This window comes from Maylandia zebra, unplaced genomic scaffold, assembly GCF_041146795.1.
Source record: "Maylandia zebra isolate NMK-2024a unplaced genomic scaffold, Mzebra_GT3a scaffold02, whole genome shotgun sequence".
NCBI classification, from domain to species: Eukaryota; Metazoa; Chordata; class Actinopteri; order Cichliformes; family Cichlidae; genus Maylandia; species Maylandia zebra.
The window spans coordinates 1,743,621-1,763,182 of NW_027490032.1; the positions used below are offsets into that span (position 1 = coordinate 1,743,621).

A 19,562-nucleotide genomic window follows, 5' to 3' on the forward strand; every position below is an offset into this window, starting at 1 on the left:
GGAAGCTAAATAATAATTTATTGAATGATGATACATTTTGTAGTACAGTGGAAAAAACGGCAGAACAGATATTCGGGGATACCAATATGAATCACACACTAAAATGGGAATTTTTCAAATTCAAGGTAAGGGAAGCGGCAATAAGGCGAAGCAAAGAAATTAAAAAAAGAAATGACACTAAAGAAATCTGTATTATGAATGAATTAAACATATTAATGAAGAAAGATGCTCTATCAGATGATGAAGAAATTAAATTGAAAAGACTAAAGGAAGAAATAGATAATGCATATATTAACATGGCTAAAGGGCTTTTATAAGGTCCAAAGCAAAATGGCTAGAACTAGGTGAAAGAAATTCTAGTTACTTTTTTGCTCTTGAGAAACGAAACCAAAGAAGAAACAATATATCTGCTCTTAAGATTGATAATAACATAACCACTAATTATTTAGATATCTCAAAACATGTTGGTTCATTCTACAAAGATATATACAAATCAAATTGTAATATCAATGATTGTGATAGATTTATCGAGTCAGTTAAAAATTTTGCACCAACTATCTCGGAAAACTTTAAAACTAATTGTGAACGCCCCTTAACAAAATCAGAAATTTCAGAGGCAATTCGATCAATGAAAAAGGGCAAATCTCCAGGCAATGATGGTTTGTCAGTGGAATTTTATTTACAGTTCTGGGATATCATTGTTGATCCTTTATTAGAATTGTTTAAGGAATGCCTTGATGGAAAAGAAATGTCCACAAGCATGAAACAGGGTATTATAACTTTAATTCCTAAACCTGATAAAGATCTTCTTGTTATAGAAAATTGGAGACCTATCACACTTTTGAACATAGATTATAAGATTATCTCATTGGTCTATGCCAAAAGATTAAAGAAAAATCTGGATGAGATCATAGCTGAAACGCAAACCGGATTTATGACCAACCGCCATATCAGTTCAAACATAAGGCTTATTTTTGACCTATTAGACTACTCTGACAATATAGATGATGATTCCCTTATTGTGTTTCTTGATTTTTATAAAGCTTTCGATACGGTAGAACATTATTTCTTATTTAAAGCCCTCAAAACCTTTGGTTTTGGTCCAAACTTTGTGTCAACTATCGAAATGTTTTATAAAAATATTGACAGTTGTGTTATACTATATCCAAATACTACTAAAAGATTTCCAGTCATGAGATCTGTTCGCCAGGGTTGCCCAATTTCACCCTTTTTATTTTTAATTGTAGCTGAACTACTTTCATTACACATTTTAAATAGCCCAGTCATTAAAGGTTTATCTATTTTTGGTAAAGAAATCAGAGTGACTCAACTAGCAGATGACACTGTTTTATTCTTAAAAAACAAAGATCAGATTGAAAATGCTATTTCATTAATAAATGATTTCTCAATTGCCTCTGGATTAAAACTAAATAAATCTAAATGTGAAATTTTATGTTTGTACCAATCAAATGTCAAATCCTTATACAATATTCCTGTCAAAGACTGTGTTAGATACTTTGGTATTCATGTCTGTAAGAATGACACGGAGCGTCAACAACTCAACTTTTCTCCCAGGATGGAAAAAACTAAAACTATACTGAACTTATGGCTCCAAAGAGACCTATCAATTTTTGGTAGAATCCTTTTGACTAAAGCTGAAGGTGTTTCCAGATTTGTGTATCCAGCCCTCTCCCTTAATGTGTATGATTCCACATGTAAAAATGTTAATAATTTATTTATTAACTTTGTATGGAAGAATAAGCACCATCATCTAAAAAAATCATTGCTTTGTGGACCTAAAGATAAAGGTGGTTTTGGCCTTCTGGACTTCATGGACCTGAACTATACATTTAAGGTGAAATGGCTAAAAGAATGCTTAAAATCTCCTGGATCATTATGGCATTTCATTCCACATAACATTTTTAGAAATGTTGGAGGATTACGCTTCCTATTGTCTTGTAGTTACAGTATATCAAAGTTACCAGTTAAAATGTCTGCATTTTATCAACAGGCATTGTTGGCTTGGAAATTATGTTACTCACATAACTTTTCTCCACATAGATCTATTATCTGGAATAACGAATGTATTACTAAGAGGAACAAATCACTATATTTGCAGAATTGGATTGATAAAAATATAATCTATTTAAAAGACTTATTTGACTCTGAAGGCCAGCTACTTAGTTACAATGACTTTATTACAGAAAAAATATTCCCTATCAAATTTAAAGATTTTAGCTCTGTAGTAAAGTCCATTCCCAGTGGACTGACTGAGTTGATGAAAAGCTACAAAAAACAGAACACACCACATGCATCCGTTAACACTCTTTATATAAATGGTATTGATTTCTTAAGCAAGAAATGCACCAATAAACATATTAGAGAATTACATTTGAAAATATTACATAACATATATCCATCCAACATGTACATTTCAAGATTCTGTGACATTGATAGAAAATGTACCTTTTGTAAAACTGAACTTGAAAGTGTTACTCATTTGTTTTATGACTGTTCATATAGTGCTACATTTTGGAGAGAGCTTGAAAATTATATACTGTGCAAGACAACATACGAAATCAAAATTGAAGGGAAGAACATTATCACTTATTTTGAAACTAAAGGGAAAAAAAAATGTGCCATTGTCAATCTTTATATCTTATTAGGGAAATTCCATATACATAAATGTAAATTTCAAAACTCAACCCCATCGTTTAATTTGTTTTTGATTGAAATTGAATATTATTTAAACTCTCTTAAATTAACTTATAATAAGAAAGGTTTATCACTGCTTGAAATTCATTCAGAAATGTTTAACAAATGAGCTGTCACAAGTACTAAATTATGAAGTCTGTCACATCCCCCCCCCCCTTTTTTTTTTTTTTTTTCTTTTTTTTTTTTTCCTTTATTTATTTGTCCTTCTTGTTTCATTGCACTGTATATTGTTGCTTTTGTTTGCCTTGTATGTCTACTATTCAGGCTGAACTGGAATGACTGGCTGTTCATTTTGTAATTTCAATAAAGTTTGAAAAAAAAAATATCACGTTTGGTCACGCGGTATTCTGAAGAACGACACGAGCTTCGTTTGGATACGCCCCCTTTGCTCAACGCATGCTTCGTTGCTCATTGTTGCACAGCATGCGTGACCTACGTGATGTGAACATGGGACAGAAAAAGAAAGACAACAAAGATCCAGGTTCATCAAAGTCTTATTATTAAAAGATAGGACATTTAAAGGGTTCCCACCCTTCTCAAATATTCTCAGAAAAGATTAAAAAAAAAAAGGGTAACAATAAATAAAACTTGTTCAGGGGTAACCGACCTCCAACATGAAATTTTACAGAGACAAACTCCAGGCTTGAGTGTTACATTTCAATAATGAGGAACGCCTACGTAAAGATTATATTTAAATACAGCTTTATGTCAAAAGTTAAATATTTCTTACAAAATTTTAAACGTACTTTCTAAAAAGGGATCTAGATTATTATTAATGTAGGATTATTTTCAAATGGTTTGTTCTTTTTGCTGTTTCTATGGTTAAACTCAGATTACCATTTGTTTTTCTCTTTTAAAAGTAGTTTTTTTAATTTGAAAGCTTTGAAGTTAAACATTAAAAAATAATTTTATGTTATGGCTGTATAAATGTGTCAGTGCATCAGTAAAGGTTTGAAATATTAATCAAAAGCTGCTTCTAATGATTCAAATTTCATTTTGCAGGTGACAGAGAACTAAAATGGCAACAACAACTGTAATGCTCGACAGCGGGTAAGAACCAGTTTCCCCACTCTGTAATCTCACTAAGTTTTGTTCTAGTGAGTCATGTAAATAGTTTTAGATCTCAGGTTGGAACCTGCTCAGCACCAGTAGCGGTTTTTGATAGGGCGACATGGGGGGTTGCCCAGGGAAGCATCATGGTAGGGGTGGCATCACGGGCATCTCCAAAAAAAAGTTGCTCGTACTCATGCATACATTAGCCAGCGCAATTTGGAGATGTCATAGGCACTGATCGGTCTTCTGCCGCCCGTTTGCTGGGAGTAAGGGCGCCCTCCGTTTGCAAGGTGCGCCTGCTGCTTGCGGCAGAGTAAGGAGAGCGCGGGGCGGTGGGGGATTCTCTGGCTGGCTGGAGCAGCATCTAATATCCAACCCGCAAAATGAAACAAAATAAAAACAAACCAACAAACATGAAAACACTGGACATTATGATACAGACTTATAATTTGTACCTATGTTTTTTCGAAATTCTATAAAGTGAGCGCGAGAGCCCTCGGTGAGCCTGCTTGCTGCTGTGCTAAAGTCAAAGTAAACTTTATTGTCATCTCCGCTGCATACACTACATTATATAGAGAGACGAGACGACGAGGCTCCAGTCACAGCAGTGCAAGTAAACAAACAATAAATATAAGAAGAATAGGAAAATAAATATACACTTTAGGACTAGGGGTAAGAGGGATCAATAACTATTTAAAATTTACAGTTTGATGATTTAATATCTCACACACAACCTGTCGACAGGGGAGGGGGGTGCCGGCTTTGGGTTGGGGGATGGGTGTTCTGGAGCGCAAAATTAAAAACAATGGAACATGGTCAAGAACAGTTCAAAGCCATCAGGTGCTCAATTTAGAAAAAAGAGAAAAGAAGAGGAGGAAAAACGAGCAAAAGATACCGGAAAGCAGATGTGTCATTGGATAATGGCAGGTCATGTATCCTGAAACAATCAGAATCATATTCAGAATACTTTATTAATCCCTAAGGAAAGTATGTGTGTTACCGTTGGTACAGGAAGAAATTCTAAAAAAAGTAACAGTGACAGAGTAAACTCCAAACAATACATTGCGTTACAGATTTTGCACATTTAAGAAATAGCACTAATATATACAGATCACTCAGTTATAAATATCAAGGATTAACAGAGGTGATGATAAATAAATATCAAGATTTTGGGGCAATCAATTGTATGATATTGTGAGAACGAAGGCTGCATTGGTTGTGGTTTTTACACATATAAACACATAAATAAGTTGGAACCAGCCCAAGGAGATAAATAGATAAAGATCAACCAATAGGAGAGTCTGCGGATATGTAAAGATGGACATTTAGCAGCAGCATACAAAGAACAATGATGTACACGATTTCCATAGTCAGTGATAAAATGTAAAGCAAAATGGTACACAGTATCCAACCTCTTTAGGTAGTGAGCAGGTGCATTCATAAAAAGCAGGTCACCATAATCCAATAAAGGTAAAAAAGTTGCACGAATCAAGTGTTTTCTCATTTGGAGGGAGAAACAGGACTGATTTCTAAAAAAGTAACTTAGTTTTAGTTTTAACTTCGACACAAGCCTTTGAATGTGAGTATTTCCGATATCAGTACCAATAATTTTAAGTTTTTCAGGTCTAAAACCAGTCCTCGCTGTTTCAGAGACCCATCCGTGTAAACAAAGCAAAACCACAGATCTTTTATCTTTAACTTGTCACAAGAGAAGCCCGGCCAGGATCTTGCAGAGAGTTATTCACTTGTCACCTGAGCTCAGCCAACTCCGAACCTGATTCCCCTTGCAGCTCCTTTTATTTGAGTGAAAACAGTCATACATTCAAGGCAAGCGTGTGTGTGTGTGTGTGTGTGTGTGTGTGTGTGTCATTTCCTGACACCATATATGGCTTGGCCCTTCACAACATCTCCAGTCGGTCCATATAGGGCATGACCTTTTAACGAATCAACATGTGTACTAAGCATGTAAAAAGCAGAAGTGAGCAGCCCAGTTAAACTTATAAAAACAGGAACTTGTTGAAATGACAATCTTAAAATAATCAACTCTATCAGGAAGAGTTTCTGTTTCCAGCTGTGTCCAGAAATCCAGCTGTGGATGCTCAGTATCTGAGCTACGTGAGCTGCAGCACAAGAAAAGTGGAGTTTGTGCTGCTCAAACATAAACAAAAATTACATTAAATATTCTTGATGGAAAATTAAAGGTCCAAATGTCAAAGAAAGGTGACATTTCTGAGTGCACCAGAGAGCATGTAGCACACTTTCCAGGGGCTGCCATGTATTGGCTGGACGTGGACACAACGCCTCTTATTAAATGCCGCCTTTAGCTCAGAGGGAGAAGAGACGAGAAGGAACGGGATAAAACGAGTCATTCTCGACATTATATCTGTATAACGCAATAACATTTACTCACAGTAACAAACATGGGGTGGCTGAGGATAAGAACCTAACTCACTCTGAGATGTGAAAATGAATACAGAGTGAAGCCTCAAACCAAACTGCCACACAGCACAGGATGTATGGACCCAGGATGGTTGATGGTTCAGTGCAGAGACAGCAGCTTGTAACCCCAAGCTCAAAGCTGTTGAACACACACACCAAACTACTGTGGTGCCATGACTTCAGGAGGACAGACATGAAATGTCATGATTTTGGCATTAAGCTCTATACAGTGAGGCTCACAGGCTGACTGAGCACTTGGGTAAAGGGAAGGCTGTTGTCACAAACTCTGTTAACATCATTATGTTTTCTGTCTTAGTTTGGGACATAAGGAGTCTAATGTGTCTCTTGACTCTCTGTCCAAAGGAAGGAAAGGTATGCTACAATCATCTTTGGCTCATTTAAAACAAGTCATAATGTGTTTTCCATCTTTCAAACACCTTTCAAATGTCTGCCTTGTGTTGCAGATGAGGACTTACCAGCAGCTGTTTCACAGTTTGAATCTGCAAACAAAGGCAAGTGTTTCCCCTTAGAGAAGCCAGCTGGTGCAATTTTGAGGAAAGCAGAGCTTGAGGACACCGTTTACAAAGATTATCCTGCTGATGTGAATGGCTGGGGAAAATTCTACCTTCCAACGACTGTAACCATGCAAATTATTGGCGTGGTGGAGGGCATCTCATGTCTGTGCGACCAGCTCGTTCTGATGACCTGCAAGGACAAACAGGTGTATGGCTATGATGGAGAGGAGCTTCATCTGGTGGCTTCAAGCATCAAGCAGCTACTTGATGAAGGAATGGAGTATCCAGCATCCAAGACCTACTACAAGGGGGAGGCCTTCAAAGACATGGTGAGAAATTACATTTGTTTGCTGGGAATAACTAAGATTTCATGGTTGATTATCCTTATTAGTCTGTTAACTTTCTGTGCTTTTCTTGTTTGTTTGTGTTTAGACCAAGAAGGACTGGGAACAGGTGTGGAAGAACCCTGTGGGGAGGAGGTTGGATGAAGAGCATAAAAAACTTGTGGCAACAAGAAAGCCCAGCTTACTGGACTTCATGAAACGCAATCAGATACTTAAAGGCTGTTGATTGCTTCCCTAACCCTGTGATGATTAGGGCTCCCTACACTGAAAAAATGGGAATTGGGAGGCTTTTGAATTTGCACAAATGTTTCATGTTTCATGTTTCTCTTATTTACATGATTAAATAAAGTACTATTTACTTGATTATAAACAATACTGAGACTACTCATTTTTCTTGCATTGATTTAAAGTGACTAAATTACACTCAACAAAAATATAAACGCAACACCTTTGTTACTGCTCCCATTCCCCATGGGATGGACGTAGAGACCTAAAATTCATTCCAGATACACAATATAACCATCCCTCCCAAACAGTGGTCACAAATCAGTCCAAATGTGTGGTAGTGGGTACATCTGCTATATTGAGATGATCCATCCCACCTCACAGGTGTGCCACATCAGGATGCTGATCTGACATCATGAGTAGTGCACAGGTGTACCTCAGACTGCCCACAACAATAAACCAATAAATGACTGACGTTTGGTCCGTTTACTAGATGCTGTAAACGGACCAAACGTCAGTCAGGAGAACAACTGACATAATCCATCCACAATACGAGGTTAGTCATTAATATACTGCTGCATGGGCTGTGCTGTAGTTACATCGTAAGGGTTTAAAAACTGAACTTTAAAATGATTAATGGTGATAAAAACTGAGAGAGGCCAACACTGACTGTTTTTAGGGGCTTGTTGAGATTAAATAGAACAAGATACAAAACAATAAAACATGTTAAAAACACAACAGCTTCATTAAATGCAGACTACTTTGGGCCCGGAAGCAGGATTCATCACGTCATCACTTAAAGACCAGTGTTCTGACAAACCATCCTATTTTGGCAAAACTTAAGTACGACTGTTTGCCACGTAACTTTGCCCATCAGAGTATGCGAGTAACATTTGGTGTATTTTAATACCACATATATATTATTGAAAGCATATTAACATATTTTAGCGCAAACATGTCTTGATAGCCGGGGTTTCTTTTAAGTAACTCCACCTCAAAATAACATACAAAAAAAAACCTTAAAGGTGACCTCTAGAGGCCCAAATGGGGAAGTGAGTGAGAGCTGGCAGCAGATGGGTGCAAAGCGCCCTCCTCTAACATGTCGAACAAATGTTGTTTGTAAGTGTGATAGTGGCTTTGCCACTGGGTTGCTTAACTAAAATTGTGATAAAAATTGTAATGTGACTGTTGGAGCTGTGTGACCTCTGTGAGCTTCCTGATTCAGATTGTGGTGGAGATGTAAAAAACTACAGGACAGCTTCAGATCATAAACTTCTTTAAGAAGTCGTCCTTGGCACAGCTGGAGCTTATGTCACCACAGGTGATCAGGGCACTGAGATGAAACACTCTGCTCTATGAGGTTTCCTACTTACTCTTTTCTGGATTTCACACAACTGAATTCACCATCATACACACAGATGTTTACAGATGCTGTCAATGCTGATTTTTCACAAGTGTAAAGTAGCCTCTGAGGAGTGAAACTAAACAGCATCACACAGTTAATATAAATGGACAGCAGCTACATTTGAATAGAACACAGTGGTTTCAAACCTTTATGTCTCACATAAGAAGCCAAAAAAATAATTTTAACCTAAAGTTATTCATCACTGGGAACTTCACCACAGCTCTGCACTAAACTGTAGAAAGCTGCTGTAATGACACATAAAGATTATAACTCAGTTTGTTTTTCCAGATGTTCAACAACATGAAATGTGTGAATAAAGCCATTGTAAGAAAGCACTTTAAAGGCTCAACTAAAAAAGGGCAACATAAGTAGTGGTCCATGTGGTCCATGTAATATAGGAAAGTGCGTCTTTCTGTTCGGATGATATTTATTTTGGACAAGGGACATTTTCCCCACACTAAACTCTGCAGTGTGAAAATGACACTTCTTTAACCTGTTAAATTTAATTCAGCTTTCACTCTTTATCTGTAAACTTTGACAAAATTATTCTCCACACAGGTCTCTCAGTTTTTAGTCTCTGAGCAGTTGTAGATGTGGTGTTTGTATGATTTAAATTCTTTTAAAAACAGGAGCAAATTCTTGATCCTGTTCTCTGCTCTCTCCACTTCCATCATCATATAAACCCATTAATCCTTTCTAAAGACATCACAAAGTGCTTCACTGAGAATACGAGCTCATGAGAAGCAGATTTAAATAAAGCAGAGTAATGTTCAGAGTTCATCTGTTAGATGTTAAAAGTTTAAAATATATCAGTGAACATGTTCTACTATAAGACAAACACACAGCAGTTATTTACATGATATCAGTCATGCTGATTGTTTGGTCTGACGGTGAGTCTCTGTGGAGCAGCTGTTGACAGTTGTTTGCACAGTAAACTGAAAGAACAGCAGCCAGTGCTGAACAGGTGACACCTTATACACACGTTTGCTAAATAACTGAATGAATGGGGGAAAAATAGTTGTGCAAATTCTTCTGTCAAAGCGTGGAGATGATTCAGATAACCGTTGTGAAGGAATGTCATTAGCAGAACTTAATTACAGACAAATATGTGACTCTCACACCGAGGAGGGAAAATGTTCACACCTCCCCGACACTAAACACTGTTTCACAATAAAAAGAAACAACCTGCAAGCAGGTCGTGTAGAAGAAAATTTGTATTGTTCATGAACATAAAGCTGATCTTATTTTCATTTAATGCCAATAAATCTTCCTGCTCAGATTATCACTGCTGTCATGTGTTACCATAGTAACTTACCTTACCTAGCTACTGTGAGCTGTTCATACAGCAGCTCTGTCTACTGGGTGGAGATTTTTCAGTTAGTTTGATATTAGTTACATTTCTGCTCCCAAAGGAAACTTTAGTGAGTCATGAACGTTCGAAAGGTTCATAAGGCAGGGCTGCATTCATGTCTGGGCCACAGGGCTTCTAGTCTATTGTTTACATCGCTTCTGCCTTCCCATGCTTTAAAACTCATTTCTGTTTTCATCAGTCTGGTCAGATAATTTCCTAGGCCTCCTTCAGTGATCATCCAATCAGCCAATCAAACCCCGCCCTGTGACTCTGAACAAACCTAAATACTTTTCCATAACCGTATATAAAAACTCTTTAATATGAGCTATGACCACACAGACCTGAGGGCAGGATTTGACTCAGAGTGTGTCTGAAGGAAGAAATGTGACAGTCAGTCTAAACAAAAGGCTCTCTGAATATCTGAGACAAGTCTGTCCCGACAGATGTGTGTGGGTAAGCAATAGTGAGTGTGTGGTTGGAGAGGGCTCTATGCCGGGAGATGATGCTCCAAACGTCAAACGACAGAAATGTTACATTCACCACTGAACGAGTGTCCCACACAGAAACACACACAGACTAACCCATGTGTGTGTGAGCACAGACACACAAAGACACAGATGCACACAGAGATATTAGGTTGTTGGATTAAATGCTTATAGGGACGTTTTCTTGATGTTTGTTAAAATAAAAACTGGATAAATTGAGTATGTTCTCCTAAATCTACTTCAAAACCACAACATTTGTGTCACAGAAGGCCAAGAGACAGATTTTAAATTAAATGTGGATGTGTACATGAGAGCCTGCAACGCTCCTGCAGACTATAAACACAGCATCCGTCTGGGACCTTTAGAGGACTGAATCATCTGTGCTGCTGGAGCTGCTTAATAATAACGTTCTGCAGTCTACATGTTTTCATGGTACCGCAGTGCTCATTCAAACAGGTTTTTTTTTAATATATATTTTTATTAGTTCAAACAGTTGATGTGGGTTTATTGTGCTTGAAACTAAAGGTGGTCAACATGGACTACAAAAATATCATCTTTGCTTTTATAAAACATGATAATATTCTGCTTTTGGCACATAAAATGGAAACTTCTTCACTGAATTGGACTTGTGTTTATTTCAATAAGAGATTGATATTAACCTGTATTTTTATACTTCTGGAGGTTCTTTATCGTTTTCTTTGCCCTGCTCTGTGATACAGTGTATTATTTCCGCCAAACCTTCAGACAGAAAGCTGTTCAACCTCTGCCCTCATGTTGCAACACCTTCTCACCCCATTATGTAACGTACCGACACTATGTGACAAACTGCCCCTAAACTTGTCTCGTACTCAGAAAACACCCAGTCATTACTGAAACTGCTGGAGTTTCTCCGGCGGTGTTACAGCTCCCAGCAGCATCAGTGCTTCCTTTATATATCTTTAGTAAAAACACCACAAAGTCAGATTCAGAGATTAAAGTTCTCTGTAATATTTGGAATACACAGAATACTGTTAATTGTGCTTATTCTCACGTGTTACCGGACAAATTATTTCAACAAACTGAGGACATTTGGCCTGATAATAATTTGTATCCTTCTGCAACTTTACTGTATAAAGAGCTAAAACCTCAACAATTTCTTGAGTAATAAGTCATTATAAGAAGGGTTTGTGAACTAAAACTGAAAAATAAGGGATACTGTTTGTCCGTAATTTGGAAAGCCCAGTGCGTGCTCATGAAGCAGGGCAAACCTGTCGGGGAAACCTCAGGAGCGCCTATAGGCGTTGCTGGGGGCGGTGCTAATTAAAGGACACAATAGAAGTTTAAAAAGGAGAAAGTTTAGAGCTCAGTCATCAGTCATCACTCATCGTGGCCTCAGGTGTCTCCGACTGAGATTTTAGGTTTTGTTGAGCCTGTTAGTGCAGAGAGATCATGGCCAGGCTGGACCTGCTCCATCATGCACTCCTCTGGACTCTGATGTGTCTCTTTTTTCTAGGTTCTGCCTCTGAAGGTAAGCAGGTGTTACTGTTATAATACAGGTGAGCTTAACCATAGTTTTGTCTGACCTGATAAAACAGACCCACATTTATTTGCTTCATACAAAACAATGTATTTTATTGAACAAACACCTGCTTGTGTCAGATGATCACCAGTTTAAACAGTGTGTTAATTCAGTTCCATGTAAAACAGACTGAACATGTGTGTGGATGAAGGAGAGTGTGTGCTGAGCTGATCCACGGCATCACAGACAAAGAGTCTGTTTATGATGTCACAGAAACACATACATGTGTTTATAGTGTATTTTAAATCAGTGACAGCAGTGTTGTCTGCAGATGACATTTGCATGGATTGGTGATTTTTCTTGGACTGAATGTGAGGATGCAGGCTTGGTGATCAGAGGCAGATGTGACTTTAACTATAAAGCTGTTTGTTTCACAGTGAACACTCTGTTTTTATAGTCTTCATTTTGGTGCCATTAATCCTTCACTTTATCCAGAAATATTTTCATTTTTTTTACTTTTAGATGTGTTAGCTGTTGTTATTTGCTATCTACTTTGTTAATATTAATTATTTTTGCAGCTAATTATTAATCAGTTTTTCTCCCCTTCCCTTTCTTTATTTCTTTCTCCTTTTCCTATCCCCTGGTCATGTCTGTAATAACTACCCAAATAAAAATAGATGAAATAAATAAAATATTACTTAAAATAAGAAAAAATAGATGAAAATTCATTTCTTTAAGAAATGACTTATTTGCCATGACTGTGCTGTTGTATCGTGTGGTCTACTTGACCTCTGCTGGCAGTTCTAGTGTTGATGGATTTTTCCCATGAAAGATGGATCTGAATGTTATTGAGAAATAAACCTGTAAATAAAAGATGTAAGGACAATCCAGGCCTTAAACCTGTCCCGTGAGCCGTAACTGTCTATGATAACAAACACCAGAGATTTATTGATTCATTTCTGCATCCAGTGTGTGCTGTTCTTCCTCTGGTTGATCAGAAATCAGTGGTCTCTGTTTTTAGCTCATCATGATGATCAGTGCTGCACAGAAGAGTAGAAAAGCACTATATAAGAACCACTCCAAATAAACAATTGCACTTAGGATCTTTGACCTCTCCATGATCCATATTGTTTCCTCTCTTTCAGGGATAAACACCACAGCTGGACAGGACGTCACTCTGACATGTCGAGCTCCAAACAACAACAACATCATAGTTGTAGAGTGGAGCAGAGCTGACCTGGAGTCAGAATATGTCATTTTGTACCGGGACGGTCACTTTGTTCCAGATCACCAGCATCCATCTTTTAAGAACCGGGTGGATCTGCAGGACAGACAGATGAAGGATGGAGACGTGTCTTTGATTCTGGAGAATGTGACGATTGATGATAATGGAACATATGAGTGTCGCATCTTCACGAGAGGAGCGAACTGCAGGAAGGGAGCTCATCTGAAGACTGACCCCATCAGCATCATCTCCCTGAGAGTTGTTGATCCTCCAGGTGAGTGAGTAGAGTTGAGTAAAAGTGAACAGTTATACTTTGTCCTTTGTAACCTCTCTGCTCTGTGTTATTTCCTATTTCAGACAAGAAAATCATTACAGCTGAGTCTGGACAGAAAGTCACTCTGACATGTCGAGCTCCAAACAACAACATCATAGTTGTGAAGTGGAGCAGAGCTGACCTGGAACCAGAATATGTTCTTCTGTACCGGGATGATCTGTTTGTTCCAGACAACCAGCATCCATCTTTTAAGAACCGGGTGGATCTGCAGGACAGACAGATGAAGGATGGAGACGTGTCTTTGATTCTGAAGAATGTGACGATTAATGACACTGGAACATACGAGTGTCGTGTCCTCATGAGAGAAATACGCTCATGGAAACCCATCAGCATCATCCACCTTCATGTTGATCCTCCAGGTGAGTGAGTAGAGTTGAGTGTGTGTGTGATCAGAGGTGAAGCTGCTTCCTGGTTGTTGATGTTTGTTTGTAAAGATGTTGTTGATGAGACTTTGTAGAAAGCAGCTGGTCTGAGTGATGTGATCAGAGTGCAGTAGATAATGTCTGACAGCAGTTTGAAGAGGAAATGGATTCTGTTCTGTTCTTCACTCATCACCTACCTGACAGCTGACACCTCACACCTGTTTCTCACCTGCAGGTCAGAGAGGAGGAGACATTAGAAGGCGTCATGGACTCTTAGCTGGTCTAATTTTTTTTATTGTCCCTGCTGGCTTTTTTGATCTGCAGAAGACATAAGAAGCACAATCAGGAGTCACAATCAACCTCCAGCTGAAAAGCAGCCTCTCTGGAATGTTTAAGCTTTTTCGAACTGATCTATGAGAGTTTCTATCTTAGAGGTGACACTGGGCAGGGTAAAGACTTGTACTTATAGACTTGTACTTATAATAATAATAATAATAATAATAATAATAATAATAATAATAATAATACTTTATTGTTACTACTGAAGTGGCTATCATACATGATATCAGCTTCAGTCATGTGACTTTGAATTTTGATGCTAAACTCAGAGCTTTGTCATCTGTTTTGTTTTTAGGTGACGAGGCAGAAAAAATCAAAATCAGTTTCCTGTTTCAGTCTTGAAAAAAGTCAAATCTGACACTTTGACAAAATAAAACTTTGCTTGTTATATATAATGTATAAATGTAATTATTTATATTGGTATAGTATTTATTTACTCAGAAAAACACATTTTTTTCTCTTCTGTACTTTTCAAAAATACTTTTCAAGTATTTAGTCTTACTTTACTTTGTACTGTACTTTACTCTGAAGTGCCCTGATCTGACCCATGCTGTGGTTTTTACACTGTAAAAGAAAAAGTTAATTAAGCGATGCTTGTGTTTTGTAATGAGATGAAGTGTTTTGTAAGTATCTGAAGGTATCCTGTAACTCGAGCTGACTGATTCATACATCATTGACCCTAAAATGACTTCTTGTATAAAATCATGGATGGATGCTTTTGTAATCTTCAGAATTTCTACAAAAAATTTGTTTGTGAAATTTCATTTTATTCTATAAACGGGTAGTTTATAGAATAAAAAAGTGAAGGAGAAGTGTTGAATGTTTTATCAGATTTTGAATGAAAGCTTTAGCAATGTACACATTAAAATATGTTTACTCTATACTTGATCGTTTTTCTTCATTTGTAATTGTGCTGAACGAGTTTTCCCACCAACGATGTGGAGATCCAACTTTTTTCAATCCAATTAAAATCAATGCATTCAAAAGGATCCTCTGGAAAAGAGTGGAATTCTCGGACCAGAGTTTAATACACTGAATCATATGAACAGCAGGAAAAAGTGGCTGGAATGACTCCTGGAAACTCCAGTGGAGACAGACGACTGGACGGCCCACTCGGAGCCACCAGCGAAGACAAAGAAGTGCTGGTATGGCACTGCAGAGTCCTCAGCGGGAACAGACGCAGGGCCGGTGCTAATTTAAAAAATCAAGTTGTTCAAAGTAGAAAAATATTTGAATATGTATTAATTTTATAGCATTTTGTGAGCATAAACATGCTTTCCCCCCCCAAAAAACAAGCTGAGACGGAGTTTTACTGTTTTTCCGTCACTGCAGAAAACAATAATAATGCATAAAAATCATTGATACTGTTAATTATTGCTATACATTTAGCAGCAAGATGGTAAGAAAATAAATCAGATGGCATGTATTATTTTGGGAAAAAATAGAGGATTTTATATCTTTGTAAATCATTATAATTATGTGATCTAACTGGTATTTAAAGATTTAAAATTCTGAATTTGAATGAAATTTTGACTGAAATGTTGCTGAACTCTGATGGACGTCTTTTTTACTTTGTCATTAAGACTGTGGTAACAAAATCAACTTGCTGAAGATCTTTGAAAAATAAATACTCACGAGACAAAGTAAAAGACGCGTCCATCAGAGTTCAGCAACATTTCAGTTTGATTGAATTAAAGTTTTTTTAAACTACACAGGGATTTATTTTCTCATGTATTACATGAGAAAAAATGTATTACAACACAATACTTTTTGCTTCATGTACAGGGTTTCCAAAATAAGTTTTATTTCAAGTAAACTAATACATTTGATTCAGGTAAAACAGATCGTTACATTTGTTCTTGTTTTCTAAAAAGTTTTATTTCATGTAAAGCATTTCCAAGGCTGTTAGCCACATTGTCTTATATTGAACTTACTTACAGTGTGTCAAAACAACAACAACAACAACAACAACAACAACAACAACAACAACAACAACAACAACAACAAAACCCCTAAAAAACTAACCCCCCTTGTTTAGAGGTGATTGTCAGTTTGCTGGATTTTTACAGACGCTGAGAGAGATCGTGTTCTACATTACTTTAAAAGTGATTTTCTATATCTATAGTGTGTGAGGTTGTGTAAGGGGTGGCTTGCCCTTCTCGCCCTCGTGTGACAAACCATCTGTTGGATCATGGTTTTGAAACCTCAGCATTGTGAAAGGGAGGAAACATACTCCTGGCTGAGCATAAGATTTCTTCTTACAACTTAGAATCTCACTTCTAAATGAAATAAAAAATGTTTTTTCTAAGTATGGTTAATGTGTACTTTGACTTCTAAGTGTGACGGTTGCATGGCTGCAAGCTGGTGAGGCAAAAGCATTAGTAGAAGCAGTAACAGTCTCAATAGCAACAGCAGCAGCAGAGGTAACCCTTGTGCATCAGAAATCAGCAGCAATACAGTTAGCATCAGTAACAACAACAGCCCCAGCAGCAGCGTCTGTACAGTTAGCATCAGTAACAACAACAGCCCCAGCAGCAGCGTCTGTACAGTTAGCATCAGTAACAACAACAGCCCCAGCAGCAGCGTCTGTACAGTTAGCATCAGTAACAACAGGCTCAGAATGAGTTGGACAGGGTTTTGCAGATGTTGCAGATGTTGATGCAGGCACACTATTAAGTCTTGCAAACATAATGTCAAAATTTTTGTTTGTTTCTTCAGACCACCGTTTAAAAGCCCCAAAGTCAACCCGCCTAGCAGGAGTGGAGGTACCGTTATTACGTTTAAATAATTTGTTAGGAGGGTCCATGGTCTGGGTTTTAAAAGTCGGATCATGCATTAGACTTCTGGTGAACATGTCTAATACAGTACACGTTTTGTTTAATTCTTCGGTAATCCCAGTTAGAACATCGATTATTTCTTGCATGTGTGCCTGTACGGCCTGGTGGTGTTGGTCGAGTTTAGCTTCAATCGAACGTAATGTATCAAGTATTTGATCTGTATGACTCTGTTCAGCAGGCTGCGTGTCTGCAACGTTCATGTAAGCGCCACACGCCGCTGGTACTTGAGAGTGCGTTCTGCCACCTTCTTCAAAATCTATGTGTGAATCGTCACTACTTCTGATACATTCTGGTGTGGTGGGTATGTGACCTAGATCGAAATCTGATGCACTCAAAGACATGACTGAAATCACGAGGCAGCCAACACAGGAAGAACTGCAGTCTGTGAAGATAGACATGTATTAAAACATTTTATGTACGCCTGTAGCCGTTTCAAACAGAATAAACGTGTCTCTTTTTTAAAATTGATTTTATTTATATATGCCCATGCTTACCTAGTGTGCGTTATTCCGAACGGCCCTGCTTCTGCACACACACGGTGCTCTGGCGTAGCTCTGCAGGTGTAAAACGGTCAGTCTTAGAACATTTGTAATTATTTCACCCCCCCCTTTTTAAAATACACATCTATGCAGACAGTTGTATAAACACCTGTTGTAAGGTTTGACTCTGTGGTCACGGTGTCTGAATGTTTTTCTGCTCAATTTGTTAATCCTGGAACAAATCAGAGAACAAACGTTGTTATTACATAATTTAAAACATACAAGCGTTTAAAAATCCTGTAATTCTGCACACACCTAGTACCTGTTAGAGAACTCGATCCAGCTGTAAAGCCGTTTTCGCCGTTTTCCCGAACTCCGAAAAATGATGCTTTTGTTTTAGAAAAAAGTAATAAATAGTAAATAAATAATATGTTAATATAAAACCTTTAAAAATACAATAATAAGTTTGTTGTACTTACCGTTTACGATGTCCGTGTTGATCGTAAAGAAAACGGTCTGCTCCGCTGCAGGATCCTGACGCGAAAATGTCAGAGTTTCGGGCTCTGAGGCAGCTTTATATAGGATGGGTGTTTCCAAACACAATAGATGGTGTCGATCAGTCTGGGATCGATACACCTACAAGCATCAGCTTGTTATGCAAGTTTAAAACAATAAGGGTGGGGCTCGCAACTTGCCAAGATAAGGGGCCATTGATACTGGCTACAGACAATAGCAGCTACCCCCGCGTCTGCATCTGTGCAGCTTTTGCCTTCTGGAGGAATTACAAAAGAGCTGATACAGGCCACTTCAGACAATAGGCGGGGTCCCCGTTGGACTGATAGCTATACCTGTCGGCTCTTACCTTTTCCTAAGAAATCCCAACAATTAAATGATACCCGCGGTGGGCTTTTGCGTTCCTGAACAAATTCAAACAATCAGCCAGCTGTTGAGAGATGGATGGGTCTTGTGCGACTGGTTTTAGAAGTATCACTGCAGCATTTATTTCTAATGGGATGAATGTTATTTGTGATCACCCATTGTGTTAAAAACTAGCAGCCTCGGAAGCCGTACAGAAGAATTCCAGTTTGAGCCGTTTTTTAAATAAATAAAAATATGTCCATCATGCTGAGACATCACAAAATTAGTGTGATTAAAACATAATTGGTTTGAAAGAGCGATACTGGCTGGAGCATTATTTTCTAAAGGGGCTGAATGTTAGAATCAGAATCAGAATCAGAAAGGGTTTTATTGCCAAATGTTGAGCAGGTTTACAACATTAGGAAATTGCTATTGTTATGATCACCTATTACGTTAAAAAAAACTTGCAGGCTCTGTCTCCCTATTGGATCAACATTCCGAAATCCCGATTTTTAAATAAAATGATCGCATCACCCCCTTGTTCATAAGTGTTTAATTTGCTTTTAATTTAATGAAACCATTGTGTGTTTTAATTAAACTGTTTTTAAGGATCACATATGTCTCAGCGTTCTATTATTTAGACATAGATTATTTAGTGTAACTAGTTTAGGAGCATTTCACTTTCTTTTGCGCTCCGAAAGAGACAGAGCCTAGTAGTTTTTAAACAGAATAACATTTATCCCTTTAGAAATAAACTTTTCTTGTGATACTTCTAAAAAACACATATTCACACCTAGTCAATGTTCCTTTAATGCAACTAATCCTATAATTTCTATAAGCTAACAAATTTCCCATCCGTGGGACTAATAAATGTTATCTTATCTTAATTATCTACTCACACAAACATCCTGCAACAGTAAGAGTCAATGATTAGACGCGGGGTTACAGGTGGGGCCGGAACAGTCAGCAAAAACAATACATGCTGTTTCCTTATCACGAGCATCCCAAAACACAATGTTCACATAGAAAGGTGCACTCCCCAACTGCACCTCCATAGTTTCCACCTTTTTTTTCTTTACAGCCTGCTCTTTATCTCTG

General features: G+C 37.7%; 2 protein-coding genes across 2 annotated transcripts; both read left to right on the top strand.

Moving 5' to 3' along the window:
• The first annotated feature begins 3,666 nt into the window (after positions 1-3,666).
• LOC143415727 (uncharacterized) lies at positions 3,667-7,431 on the top strand. The gene is made up of 4 exons (XM_076881123.1): positions 3,667-3,765; positions 6,524-6,579; positions 6,672-7,051; positions 7,155-7,431. The coding sequence occupies exons 1-4, from the start codon at positions 3,734-3,736 to the stop codon at positions 7,290-7,292; spliced, it is 606 nt and encodes a 201-aa protein (XP_076737238.1). The 5' UTR covers positions 3,667-3,733; the 3' UTR covers positions 7,293-7,431.
• A 4,466-nt stretch (positions 7,432-11,897) lies between these two features.
• LOC143415630 (CD226 antigen-like) lies at positions 11,898-13,956 on the top strand. Its single transcript, XM_076880938.1, has 3 exons — positions 11,898-12,039; positions 13,176-13,529; positions 13,613-13,956. The coding sequence occupies exons 1-3, from the start codon at positions 11,961-11,963 to the stop codon at positions 13,954-13,956; spliced, it is 777 nt and encodes a 258-aa protein (XP_076737053.1). The 5' UTR covers positions 11,898-11,960.
• The last annotated feature ends 5,606 nt before the right edge of the window (positions 13,957-19,562 follow it).

Excerpts from the sequence above, each read along its gene's own strand:
- LOC143415727 (XM_076881123.1), top strand. The coding sequence starts at position 3,734 with ATGGCAACAACAACTGTAATGCTCGACAGCGG. Across the intron at positions 6,580-6,671 it reads TCTGTCCAAAGGAAGGAAAG|ATGAGGACTTACCAGCAGCT; the intron begins GTATGCTACAAT and ends CTTGTGTTGCAG. Across the intron at positions 7,052-7,154 it reads GGGAGGCCTTCAAAGACATG|ACCAAGAAGGACTGGGAACA; the intron begins GTGAGAAATTAC and ends GTTTGTGTTTAG.
- LOC143415630 (XM_076880938.1), top strand. The coding sequence starts at position 11,961 with ATGGCCAGGCTGGACCTGCTCCATCATGCACTCCTCTGGACTCTGATG. Across the intron at positions 12,040-13,175 it reads TCTAGGTTCTGCCTCTGAAG|GGATAAACACCACAGCTGGA; the intron begins GTAAGCAGGTGT and ends CCTCTCTTTCAG. Across the intron at positions 13,530-13,612 it reads GAGAGTTGTTGATCCTCCAG|ACAAGAAAATCATTACAGCT; the intron begins GTGAGTGAGTAG and ends TTCCTATTTCAG.